This window comes from Salvia hispanica, chromosome 3, assembly GCF_023119035.1.
Source record: "Salvia hispanica cultivar TCC Black 2014 chromosome 3, UniMelb_Shisp_WGS_1.0, whole genome shotgun sequence".
Classification (NCBI taxonomy): Eukaryota; Viridiplantae; Streptophyta; class Magnoliopsida; order Lamiales; family Lamiaceae; genus Salvia; species Salvia hispanica.
Window position 1 is genome coordinate 48,736,283 of NC_062967.1, and position 14,134 is coordinate 48,750,416.

Here is a 14,134-nt window from a genome sequence, read left to right on the forward strand (position 1 = left end):
TACAAGGAACATAACCACCATGATTAGTACATGTGGGTCATATATTTAGTACTACAAAAAACATAAAGGAGAACCATTTTACAATAAGGATGCACATTATTTTACAATAAAAGATCCCAAATATAGATCTTTACCAGATACCTCATTACCATGAGGCCTACAAAACCTACACTCTGAATTATGAAGACCTTTACACCTCATTTTTTCTACAAAGATTGTTGATTTCCAACAGAGAGAAGGGTTGCAATTAAAAATGCTGCAACCTCCCTTTGAACTCCGCAGGGAGTATTTGTACAGAATCCACACACAGCCCACCTTTGGTGTGAGTGCAATCAATCTGTGTCATTGAATATTTGACTTTGATCGACTTGCACGAGCTGGAGACAACAAAATCTCCGGCATGATAATGGATCCACCTCCCTTGCTCCTTCAAGTAGCACTGTTTTGTTGCTTGCTGACCATCTGAGGTCGAAAGCTGGAACCGCACAGGCTTTTTATCCCAGCCATGAACGTGCTCCGAGTTGCAAACCCTACGCCCAAACCTCTTATGGGCACGTCCTAGTTGTAATCTGAAGAATATACTGTACGACCCTGCCGGAAAGGGGAACTCAATCTCCCCATCGACCTCAAACCACCATATTTGCTGGAGATATGCAACTAATGCAAACCTACACACAAGAATAAATTTCATCAGTTTTAGTTAACCTTTACTGGCTATGAAATGCACATGTATTGCTTCTAAAAGAACACAGGGAGGGAGACAAGTGCATAAATATTTCATATTTGGATGTAAAACATAAATACTGAGTTTGAGGTCATTATCAAGATTCACTATTTCTACTGCAGGATTCAAGAAACTTTTGTAAATTAGTCACCACTCACCAACAATCCAATTGATCATCGTACACAAGTTAGCATACTTTCTTCCTTTGTGAAATCCAACAAATTTACTTTTAAAATTGGTTCCTTTTCCAATAGTAGGAAAGGTTTTCTGATTCATAACTATGAAAGGAATAGCAAGATATAGTCTTACAGCCATTAGTTCATTCCTAACAGTTACCATGTTCGGTAAGCAAAGTATCTTTCAAGATTTTGGCAATTATTTCAGCAAATCCCATAGAAAGACCAATCAATACAAAATCATTCTGTTGCATAATATTGTAACAACACACCTAAAATGTAACTACTTTCTTGCGTTTAATTTGTGTGGAAGCTTGGACTAAGAAGAATGACATAGGCTAATACGACAAATACTTTGATGGATTGAACATTTTTAGCTCATTTCATAATTAAATTCTTCAAATCTCAATTTATAATTACGCCCCTATAAAGTTAAAAATATTAACAAAATTAATCCTCACCTTGATTCCTCAGTTGGAATACGGCTCCAATATCTCCTATCATCAATCCCCGTTATCGCCAGTCCATTTGAAGACACCGACATGCAAATGTTGGCTGTCCTCTTATCCAACCATACTTTCTGCAAAATCACCCAGAATCGATCAATCAATCACCCAAATCTCAATTAAACCCTATTCCAAAACAATTCAATAGAAATAATATCCAAAACCTTAACAAATCGCGACAATAACGAATTCAATCGAATTTAGGGCACAAAAAACGAACCTTAGAGCCACCATCGAACGAATTCGCCCTACAAAGCCTCGCATAGATATCCCTCTTGCAGAGACCCTTGCAGAAAGAGGCATCATTTTCGAATACCCTACCGATAAGATCTTCGTAATTCACCGGCAATTTCGACTCCCAAACGAAATCGGCCGACGAGGCTCCCCGGAAAGCCCGGTTCAGCTTTGCAAGCTGGCAGATCTGCATCGGCTCGAGGTGGCCAATAACCGACGCCACACAGCTCTCCGGCAAGTCGCCCAGCCCCGGCTCCGGCGACGGGGCTATGGCGGTCGCCGCCGGCAACGAAAACAATAAGCCCATGTGATTGCAATCAAGGAACCGAATTGAATAGGCCGTGGGCGTAATTGGAAGGGAGGAGGAAGATGATGTGGTTTATGCAAATGAGAATAAGAGAGAGGGAAGAATGAATGAAGAGAGAAGGAGAGCCAGTTGGATGGATATATATGAAGGAGGTGGACGCGTACGGTGTGAATGTAACTCTGTCCTTGTGTGTGTTTCTGCGTGTGTTTGGTCCGTCAAAATATTAGCAAAAAAAGTACTATTATTTTTTGTTTTGGTTGGGTTAAGAATCCATAGGATTATATTTCTTATAATCCTTCTTTACAGATTTGGTCAAACTTATCCTTATTTCTTAAATAAAGAGGGAAAACTTTATCCTTAGACAGCTTAAAGATCTTCTTGATAAAAAATAAATATATGAATCTAATTAAATATAAATTCTAAATATTTTATAATTCTAAATTATAATTTAAATCGTTAGAAAATATCAACAGATATAAAATAATAGTAATAAAAAAATGTCAGCACAATGTCAACGGTTGATACTGTGTTAACATTGTGTTGACATCAAAATTTTAAAATTTCACATTCTATTGATACCGTATTCAAAAGTTTGTAGTTTATATAATATATGAGTTTGTTGATTCACCTTTCTATAATTTACATTAAAAAATATATCATCGATTTGATCATTAAAAACTCACTAGTATAATTATTCTTCACATATTATCTACGTATCAAAGTTTTAAATACAAATTCATGCCTGATATTTTAATTAACTTTATTTGTTTTCTTTTTTAAATTATCATAATAATAAGAAGAAAATTTTCACAATTTATTAGTATAATAATTCTGTAAATGTTAAAAATGATTTTTTTTTATAAATATTAAAAAATTGCACATATATTCCTATTAATTTCAATTTTATTTCTATTATCCAATTATTCAAATGTTTTTATTACATTAAATCAAATTTAAATAAATTGAATATCATCGAGGGTTGAGGTTGAGCCTTATTTATTACTATTATATTTATTTTACCTTCCAAAATTAGTCATATCATTATTGCTCAAATTTAATTAATACTGGTATTATTAAATCACTATCCTTTTCTTTTTCTTGTGTGATTCCGTTGAACATAAATTATCAGTACATAAATCAAATAGTACTAATTATATAATGATTAATTTATAGTGGAACTTGGGGAATACAGGAGTAATATATTAATAAAAGAATTTCAAAATTATTTATAATGAGATGCTAATTTATTTTTAATATCATTTTTCCTATAATCTTATCAATTTATGAATAAACGTTTATTTGAGAATCGAGTGTTAGAAACTTCTATTGTCGAGTGACCTCTATTACGTATTTATGTTAGTATAGTAGTTTAACAAATTTCAGAATAATAGAGATGTTTTATAACTTAATTATCTCATCATGAATGTATACACTAAGCATAATTTGAGGGCCAAATTTATAAGATACTCTCTTCGTCTCTCTTAAAATTTATCATGTGTTAACCCGGTACGGATTTTAAGAAATACTCCCTCCGTACACGAATAGGGGTCCCGTTTTTCCATTTTGGTCCGTCCACGAATAAAAGTCCCGATTCATAATTACTATAAATGGTAAAGAGACCCCACATTCCACTAACTCATTCCACTCACATATCATTTAATACTAATATATACAAGTGGGACCCCTATTCCACTAACTTTCTTCCACCCACTTTTCTTAATATTTCTTAAAACCCGTGCCGAATAGAAATGAGACTCCTATTCGTGGACGGAGGGAGTATAGTGGAAAATGAGTTGAGAAAGTTAGTGGAATGTAAGTTCTATTTTCATAATTTTATAATACAATGTGAAAAAAAAAGAGTTAATAAAATGTGTGCCATACTACTAATTTTGTGGGATGATTGAAAATTAAATTAAATGACAAATTTTTCAAGAACATAGATAATGATATAGTTATGAGTTGACATATAATTATTTTTAAAAGTTGTAATTTGATTGTTCAAGTCATTTTTCTATAAACTTAAGGAACAACGAGATAAATGACAAATTTTCACGAAAAATCAAATAAAATGACGTATTGATGTTTACCTTAGTATTAAAAATTGACATTTTGTTTATAAGTTTCAGTGTCTCGACCTCATTCTTATTAAGAGGGATTGGAGTACTCTAGAATCTTCCGAAATACATAAAAATTTGAATGGTAAGTTAACATTCAATTTGGATGCAAATTTAAGTAAGTAAATAATTTTTATTTTTGCACCGAATTGTAGCAATTAAACTTGAATTATAGTAGTATTCACAAATGTGCAGCGTAACAATCTTCAGCAATTATACTAAATTGGTTGGGCAACTTTCGGCAACATGGCACTTTTATAATTTATTAGTGTTATTATTTTTCAGCTACATGGTATTGACAATTAGTCTAAAACCAATGAAATTATAATAATCAGAGCCGCATACACAGCCCACATTATCCATCTCTTTTAGCATACATTTTTATTATTTATAAAGTAAATGATTAGATAATTTCCTATTAAAAATGCCACGTAAGTGTGCGTCACAATCTTAATCTATTCACCAATTTAAAATCTTTGTCGGAGTAATTGTCTATTGTTAATTCTAAATATTTTTATTAATGATGAATATATAAATTGAATAAGCATCGAATATAATGAAACGCAAGTTAATTAATGCACACCCGCTAGCTGAGCCTAGCTACATTATTTGTGGAAATAAAAAGCTATAAACAAATTAAGTCATAAACGTAAGTATAAATTATAGTACTCCATATTAATATTCCCAGTAATAAAATTATTAAATATGTTCAGTTTGGGCAAAAAATTGTGCACAGAACGTGACCAACCCTCAGTTAAAATATAGGAACAATTTCTTAGTTAAAATGTGGAGTAATGATTAACTTAATAAAGCTTACTTAATATAAACTCATTAAAGTGAATTAAATAAATAAAATAATGCTAAATTATTAGAGGAGTGGGTCCAGCACTATATATGTCCGCATCTGTTGCTAATATGTGCAATGATGATGCACTACTTGTTAATTAATTAATGCTAATTAGTTGTTAGCTTAGTTCGATACGAAGTTGCACATGCATTGATCAAAAGGCAAGAATTTAATTAAATTAGAAAATTAAAGGTGCGGCAATTATATGAAGGTTTGATAAGTTCTCAACATGACAGCTTATCATCTCTTTTATATAGTGACATTGTATTTGGTACATTATCTTCGATTGATAAGAACATGTGGGACACTGATAACTTGTCTCATTCTTTAAAAATCAAAATGACATTTATGAAGAAGGAACAAAGGGAGTGAAAAATATGCATAGAAAAATTATTGCACCAACATTGATCATTTAGTTGAAATTGCAAACCGAGTATATGATAATTGCAAAACAAGAATATTATAGTATACTATATGAATAGACATTCAAATAATACTGGAAATGAAACAATCTCATTATTGAAATATTCCAAATTCAAATTCGTCAATTCAATTTTAGTTGAGATACTTTTGAACTTTTCGTGAGTAGTATAATTTATACATGATCAAGGGAGACAAACAGCTTCGTACAGTTTATTTTAGTTTTGCTACATGTATATAACAATCTACTACTGTACTTTATAATACGGCATTCTTCATTAATATCTTAGTGCAGTGTAAAATTATGATTCAAAATGATAATCATATGAGTAAGTGCATAGAATCACATAGTTAAATCAACGTCACTTTCTATGCCTGTATACTAGTTTGATACGGTAGGTGTGATGAGATTGTGATATTACATGTTGCAATAAACATATATAAGCATTAAACTGTAGTACTCTATCCATTGATATGAGTGTGTGACATAATGACATAAGCTGTAGTCTGATTTATTCAATCTGTGTAGTTTGATAGGATAGTGTCATGTTTCTATACTTACTTATATGGAGTGAATCATCTGAAATTTACTGGACTTAAAAAATGAAAATTATCTGGTTTGGATCCTAAAAGAGCAAAACTTTCATTTCGTAGGAGATTAGGTAATTATGCATATATACACGGTGCAATTCGGTGAAGAATCTAAAATGCACCCTATATATTCTAGTTATTACCGCTATTATATTTTCTAATTAAGGTTTAAATTATACGTGTTGTGTGAAAATTGTGTAGCATTTCATGTTCGTCTCATGTTTTTATTTGTGTGAACTTTCACAGATCTTCCAACAAATTGTGTTTGTATTTTTATTTCTGTGTCACATCGAATAACAAGATTAAACATTTGAATTTGGTTATACTCTTATGTAAACAGTGATATACTATGTAGTTAAAAAAATAGATATGCATTATTGTTGGTGAAAAAGGAAGAAATATAAATTGTTTTAATAATGTATCTAGCAAGTGATAAGGCTGAAGGCCTGAAGTTTACCTAAACTTGCCAAACATGAAGAACGGCTTATTGAAACTTCGTTGTCGTTTTCCTTCTTTAAACTGCAAAACGACAATGGTATACAGCTCATCAACACAAGCTTAAATAATTGATACTCCATTAACTTTCAGTACAACTGTCCTAGTTCAAACAGGTCTAGGTAACTTTCTACAGTTCTCGAACCTACTTCTCCTTTCTTTATTTAATTTGATTTCTATATAAGTCGACGAAAATAATTACTCCATTCCATCCGTCCGCTATTAGGAATCTTATTTCTTGGAGTGAACTATAAAAATGGTCCATGGACTATGGATTTATCTCGCTCATAGTCCCTGGACTTTAAAAATATCGCCATTAGTCCCTGTACTAAGGGTATATCTCGAAATTGGTCTTTTTAGCTTTTTTTGGTACGAAAATACCCTTTGATATTATTTTGGAGGGTTTGGGCAATTTGGTCTTTTTACACTTTTAACATTTTAAATCTGATATTATTTAATTTATGTACTAACTTTGATATTATTTCAAATTTATCATCTTTTTTCCCTTTTGTCATCCTTCACTTTGTTTCTTTATTTCAATATTAGATTTAAGTTTACAAAATTTTAAATTTTAATTTTTAAATATCAATAAATTTTTTTAATTATAAAAATTATTAAATAGCAAAAATTAATAGTTATAATCAATATTTGATAGTGTTTAGTACTATGTAATTAATAAGGTATGACAACGCCTTAGTTTTAATCAATATTTAATACAGTAGCTTTAATTATAAATAGATTATATAACACAATTTATTCTGAAATAAATATGCATCTAATGTAAGACTAATATAATTTTCGTTTATTAATTTGAAAACAATCAAAATTTACTAGAAAATTTCAACAAAAATACTCCTATATAAAATTTTTAGTAGGATCAAATTTTTAGTCAACTTCATAATATTTAATCACAAGCAATTATAACAACCGAACGGAGGCTAAATAGAATAACTCTTATTTTTCCATCATGATTAAAGCTACTGTATTAAATATTGATTAAAACTAAGGCGTTGTCATACCTTATTGATTACATAGTACTATACACTATCAAATATTGATTATAACTATTAATTTTTGCTATTTAATAATTTTTATAATTAAAAAAATTTATTGATATTTAAAAATTAAAATTTAAAATTTTGTAAAATTAAATCTAATATTGAAATAAAGAAACAAAGTGAAGGATGACAAAAGGGAAAAAGGATGATAAATTTGAAATAATATCAAAGTTAGTACATAACTGAAATAATATCAGATTTAAAATGTTAAAAGTGTAAAAAGACCAAATTGCCCAAACCCCCCAAAATAATATCAAAGGGTATTTTCGTACCAAAAAAAGTCAAAAGGACCAATTTCGAGATAAACCCTTAGTCGAGGGACTATTGGCGATATTTTTAAAGTCCAGGGACTATGGGCGAGATAAACCCATAGTCCAGGGACCATTTTTGTAGTTCACTCTATTTCTTAACAACACGAGTTTTAAGAAATGTTAAAAAAAGTGATAAGGGTTTTCCTTATCACGATGAGGAAAACGAAAAACAAGAAGTCATGAGAGATAGAATCCCGTCGACAACTCAAGCTTCAATGGAGACATGGGGCTATGGGAGAATACTAAATGGGTGTGGAAGATTATTTGGAGAAGAAGGTTGTTTGTCTGGGAGGAAGAATTGGTCAATAGCCTATACTTAGCCGTGGATCACACTTCCTTCAGTGAGAGTGAGCGATAAGAGAGTTTGGGCCTTTGATAATTCTAAGCCTTTCTTTGTTTCTGACTTTTATTTGCAGGTTACCCGTTTGAGCGGGATCGTGAGCAATCAATCGGGTAGGTCATGGAAGACTAGCATGGAAGAAAGTTGCTCCACCACGTGCACAACTCCTAGTGTGTTTATAGTGTCCAAGGACGGCTCAACACAAAGGAGAGATTATTCAGATTTGGGCTCCCTGGGATTGAAGATAACTTATGTATCATTTGCAAAGAAGAGTCTGAGACTGTTGATCATGTCATTTTCGGATGCAAGTGTTCTAGTAGGTTGTGGTATTTATGGTGTAGCTGTTGGAATTTATCTCTTTGTTTTTCCAAAGACCCGGTCTCGTGCTTTCTCAGCTGGATGGACGCTCCTTTCATCAAATTTGATAAAAAAAAAAAAACTGTGGTGTTCCCTCTTCTATGTGAGAGCATGGTCCATTTGATGGCTTAGGAACAAAATTATTTCCGAGAAGATTGTCCCAAGTTGGGAAACTAAGAAGAGACTCTTACTGTGGAGGCTAGGTTCATGGCTAAAGGATGGTGTCCAGAGTTTCCATTTTTACCGTAGCAAATTTTTGAGGAGTTGAGAGCCGGGTTAGAAGATGGACTGACATCAAGCATAAGGCTAAGGTTGCAATCAAAGACCAATAATGAGGTTCGTCTTGCCCTCAATTTGATGTATTGCTTTGTTGGCCTTGCTTGCTTGGTGGCTTTTGCTTGTGGTGTGAGCTTTGGTCGGTTGTTTGTTTTTACTTTTGGTTTTACGTTGGTGCTTAGTTTTTTTGTTGGTCTTGGTAGGTTTGTTTTTTGCTGGGAATTGTTGTTGAACTCTTGCTCACCATCTTTTGGTTTGAGCCTCTTTTATAAAAAAAAAAGAGACGTAAATTCTGCTATTCATTCATTGATTCTCAACGATAAAAATACCTCCTATTTATAATAGAAGTACCCTAACTTACTAAACAAGAAAATAATATATGGGAAGATATGATGAATTAATAATAGACTAAATAATAAGATATGAGAGATATGCTTGTAGATTTATGCTCATCTCAATTTCCCGCCGGTTGAAATCCACCTTGTCTATATAGTCCCCCCACAATGTGCATGAAATTTTCTTATGCCTAGTTAAAAAAAAATTCACATGTTACTCAGTAGGTGGTTAAAACATATATAAAAGCACAACATGTCTTACTTATCCATTATGCAACTCTATGAGTTTATAGTTTCCTTGTGTCACCACATTTCCAGTATCCACCACAACACCCATTATATTTGTGACAATAAATAAATTAAATTTCTATATGTTTTGTATAAAGCTTTAACAAAAATCACTAAAGGAAAAAGAAATTCTACCGAATAGTGGCTCCTTACAATTCTTTTTATCTCTGCCACCTCGTTGAAAGTTTTGAACTGGAAGACATGTTCTATTAATTTTAAGTCTTCCACTTCACAAACTTCAGTTTTTGAGTTCATAAATAGGCGGTTATTGTTTTAGTGATTATGTTTGTTACACGGTTTTTATTCGCAAAGAAATTGCGAATACATAAACTTTGTTTTCTTTGATTTGGTCTTTGAATTTATGCATTATATCATGTAGGAAACTTGTATGAATCCGAGTCCCCTGCAACAAAATAAGTAAAACTTTAGACTATCTTATTATGATAATAAAACTGTAAATTTAAATGCATATCTCCTTATCTTCAAGAACATAATCAAGGGAGCTTATATTATCTTGTTGCTTGCTCTAGAAATTTCATATGCTCTAACACACCTAGCTTTGTGATGTGAGTCAAAATGTTCATTTTTATTCCTATAGCTTTATTTGTTTTAACGTGGTTTGATGCTCGCAAAAGTGTATTTTTTGCTGTAGGAAGTGGAATGGAGTGTAAAATGGAGCTGGAAACATGCTTGGAGACGTCTGTTACAGTACTGACCAACCACACGATTGGGTTCTATCTCTTAATGCATAGAAGGTCCAGAAGTATTTCGCCCGGTCAGGCAATTTTTGTCATCATTCTGCCTGGTTGGGCGTAGCAACTCTAACTGCAAATCAACAGTTTCTTGCGGCGGTTTCCTTTCCCACAGTTGAACTGCAAAATTTGTATATAAATGAGAGAGAGACATAACAATTCTGGGAAACAAATATGAGGATGAAATTGGGCAATTGAGAGAGCCACACACGTGGTAGTTTACAAAGTAGTAGAGGGAAGTTTAATTTGAGTATTTAATGCCCATATATTGAGCATTCTGGGGTGATGGTTTTGGACGGAAATTAGAGAGAAAAGAAGGAAGAAGAAGGGAGGAGGATCCGACATCCAATCTTCATCATCTCAGAGACGGACTATCACCGACTATCGGAGAACACCATTAATCTTACGGTTTTTCTTCTTTAGCATGTGTGGCTAGTTTGTCTTCATTGCTCCCAACACTAGTAGGATGAATATCTTGGTTTTGCTGCAACTTGTGGCCTTATTATTTGTCATGTAAAACTTAGTATTGGACTATATACAATAAGTATGTACTTATCAAATTGTTAAGGTGTGTAACTGCCAACTTATATTTCTTGAGATTTACTTTTAAATATATGATTGTATTAGTCAGTTAAAATCAGGTCTGTATATTTCTAATTACTCCCTACCAATTGTGTGCTCCAGAAGTTAATATTGGAGTTTATATTTGCCTTTGACACTCTAATTGTATGAGAATGTTTGCTTGGTAATTGTTGGTATTCACTTCACATTTGTTTTTCTGTAGGACTTCAATGGATTGAACGGTTAAAGACCAAAGCTGGAATTATCCTATTGTAGATGATAGATGTATAATGGAATGTGAAATGTACGCTCCTTTTTCATAGTGGATATTCCTTCGCCTGTAATTGAATCGAGAATTTGTCAGCTTTATTTATTTCATTCATCTTGCGCAAGTTTACTTTACACTATTTTAGATCATTTGACTTATTAGCTAAAAAGTAATTTTTAAAAACTATTTCACACACTGACTTATTAATATATCTATTGGATCTTACATGTTCATTTACATCAGTCTTTAAAGCTATTTTGATGATCTGAAATTATTTTTCATGTATTAAAACAATGAAAACATGTAATAAATGTTTATACAATATGAGTAAAAAATATATGATATGATCAATCCAAATTTTATTAAAGTTGGAGGGAAAGTGGGCCAGCCAAAACTGTGGCTTTATATATGTATAGATAGATAGATGAGATTTAATTTTAAATATATGCTTGAATTAGTCAATTAAAATCAGGTCAGTATATTTCTAATTACTCCCTACCAATTATGTGCTCCAGAAGTTAATATTGGAGTTTATATTTGCCTTTGACCCTCTAATTGTATAAGAATGTTTGCTTGGTAATTGCTGGTATTCACTTCACTTTTGTTTCTCTGTAGGACTTCAGTGGATTGAATGGTTAAAGACCAAATCTGAAGATATCCTATTGTTAATGATAGATGTATAAATGAATGTGAAATGTACACTCCTTTTTCATGGTGGATATTCCTTTGCTTGTAATTGAATCAAGAATCTGTCAGCTTTACTTATGTCATTCATTTTGCACAAGTTTACTTTATACTATTTCAGATCGTTTGGCTTAATAGCTAAAAAGTAATTTTTAAAAACTATTTCATACACTGACTTATTAATATATCTATCGGATCTTACATGTTCATTTACATCAGTCTTTAAAGTTGTTTTGATGATCTGAAATTATTTTTCATGTATTAAAACAATGAAAACATGTAATAAATGTTTATAAAATATGTAGTAAAAATTATATGATATGATCAATCTAAATTTTATTAAAATTCGAGGGAAAAGTGAGCTAGTTAAAACCGTGGCTTTATATATGTATAGATAGATAGATACATGGGAAGATTGAGAAGGGAGAAGAACCGATGGGGAAGGAGTATATTAGGGTTTTTCTTTTGGGCCTATTCCATTAGTATGTTAGTTGACAATTTGGGGCTGATTTTATTTAATTGTTGGGCCAAGTATTAGTTTTTGATAGGGATGTCAATTGGGCTAACCCGCTCGGGTTCGGGCCAATTTACTCGGGTTGTCGGGCTATTTGGGTGCGGGTAATTCGGGCTGTGAATTTTTTTGGTTATAAATTTTCGGCCCTAACCCTAAATCTTCGGGTTTCGAACTAACCCACAGGCTATTCGGGTCAATAGTAATCTTATATGTTACTTACTTTCTATCCAATCCATTATTCTAAATTATTAAAAAGCAGATTGTCGCAAATAGTAAAATATTATCAAAGTGATCGAGAGAAAGAAAATAATAGCAATTGAAAATTGAAACAAAAATAGATAAACATATCGTTCAATTAATAGCGCACATAAATCTGACTACAATTAAATGGAAATCGTGCATTTCATATAGCCATAACTTTCAATTTGATAGAGAAGATATAATTACCATATATTCTTCATATCAATGTTGTATTTAATATTGATATTACCAAATATACTTCATATAAGTATATAATCCAAAATTATAATTATATTTTTAAATTAAATGCTCAACCCGTGGGCTAACTCGCAACCCACCCGGGCTAGCCCGCATAATCCGCCGACCCGAACGGGTTAGCCCGTGTAGCCCGCTTCTGAATATGGATTGTGATTTTCCGGCTCTAACCTTATGATTTTACCGGATAATTCGGGTCAACCCATGGGTTTCGGGCTAGATTGACATCCCTAGTTTTTTACATTGAGCTAGTAAGGAGAGGCTCTAATTACTTAGCAGTTGGGCCGAAAAATTTAGGAGTTGGACTGCCTCATTTAATTAATAGACTGAGCCTAATTGATTTACTTAGGGTTGGAACTAATTGTAAAATCCGGTTTGGAGCTTGATTATTGATTTAATTCCTGGATAAGTTATTAAGTTTCTGAAGATGGAAAGTGATGAATTTGGGGAAGTGAGGAGCCGACATGCATTGCACTGCGATGCCTTGGGCGGCCTTAAGAAAATTCGAAGAAAGAAATAGAAGGGATTTTCAAGATCCGTATTTTATTAAATAATTACCCAAGCAATTATTTCGAGAAAATAGAATTTCTCCGGATTTAGTTAAGTGAATAATTAAACTTAGTAAAGCCCGAGAAAGGATTAGAGATTCTATGAGACAAGACTAAGATATAGTAGGTGTTATCCAGTAGGATGCATACATTCTTTTCTCAAGAGAAATATTTCAAGTACTAATTAGCGTGCTACACTATTTATTTTTAAAGGGAATTTTGCTCGAGGGCAAAGTGAGGCCAACGCGAGAGAAATTTAATTGAGGAATAAATGTATCATGTGGACTTTCTTTTAATATCCAACACATTAGTGTGGTTATAAATCAAATACTTGTGAAATTATGGAATATCATATTTTCTCAAAATGGAGCTGTTATTATTTTCAAGTTGTTATCATGCCATAAAATGTTTGTTTTTTAGGCCTATCTGTGGGGTTGTATGCCTGTTGGTTTTGGCGACCCCAAAACTTTATAACGAATTCGGTTCCCAATAGGACTGCAAATCCTATTCGGAATAATGTGCCCGAGGGTTGTAAGCCATCCAAGAGGGTTGGCCGGCTATGGTGTCCGTGGAAGGTGGCCACCTTCTCAATACAAAACTCTCAGATATGGTATGAATTTGAAGAACTTGGTCTGCAGACGAACTTTAAGCCCACAAAGAATTTAGTAAGCACGAGCCTTTTAAGAAAACCCCCCGTGTGTTCCTGTTGATGGTTTGACAACTTATATATTGTATGTTTTGATTTTCGACACGTGTCCACTGAGTACTCTTGTACTCAGCCCTGCATGTATTTCTAAATGTGTAGGTTGAACGTCAAGGTGAAAGAGTTACGATCGAAGTCGATGTTAATTGAATAATCAAGTGGATCTTTCAACGAATCATGTCTTCTTATACGAGGTCGTTTAGTAAGGACTTTTTCCGTTATATTTTGCT

At 32.6% G+C, this 14,134-nt stretch overlaps 1 protein-coding gene across 1 annotated transcript; it reads right to left on the bottom strand.

The window, feature by feature from the left end:
- Positions 1-2,073, bottom strand: LOC125214942 (F-box protein PP2-A12-like). The gene is made up of 3 exons (XM_048116180.1): positions 1,627-2,073; positions 1,362-1,480; positions 1-668 (listed from the first exon to the last, which is right to left on the bottom strand). Exons 1-3 carry the CDS (start codon positions 1,945-1,947, stop codon positions 248-250), a joined length of 861 nt encoding a protein of 286 aa, XP_047972137.1. The 5' UTR covers positions 1,948-2,073; the 3' UTR covers positions 1-247.
- Between the last annotated feature and the right edge of the window lie 12,061 nt (positions 2,074-14,134).

Excerpts from the sequence above, each read along its gene's own strand:
- LOC125214942 (XM_048116180.1), bottom strand. The coding sequence starts at position 1,947 with ATGGGCTTATTGTTTTCGTTGCCGGCGGCGACCGCCATAGCCCCGTCG. Across the intron at positions 1,481-1,626 it reads CGTTCGATGGTGGCTCTAAG|AAAGTATGGTTGGATAAGAG; the intron begins GTTCGTTTTTTG and ends GTGATTTTGCAG. Across the intron at positions 669-1,361 it reads ATTCCAACTGAGGAATCAAG|GTTTGCATTAGTTGCATATC; the intron begins GTGAGGATTAAT and ends TCTTGTGTGTAG.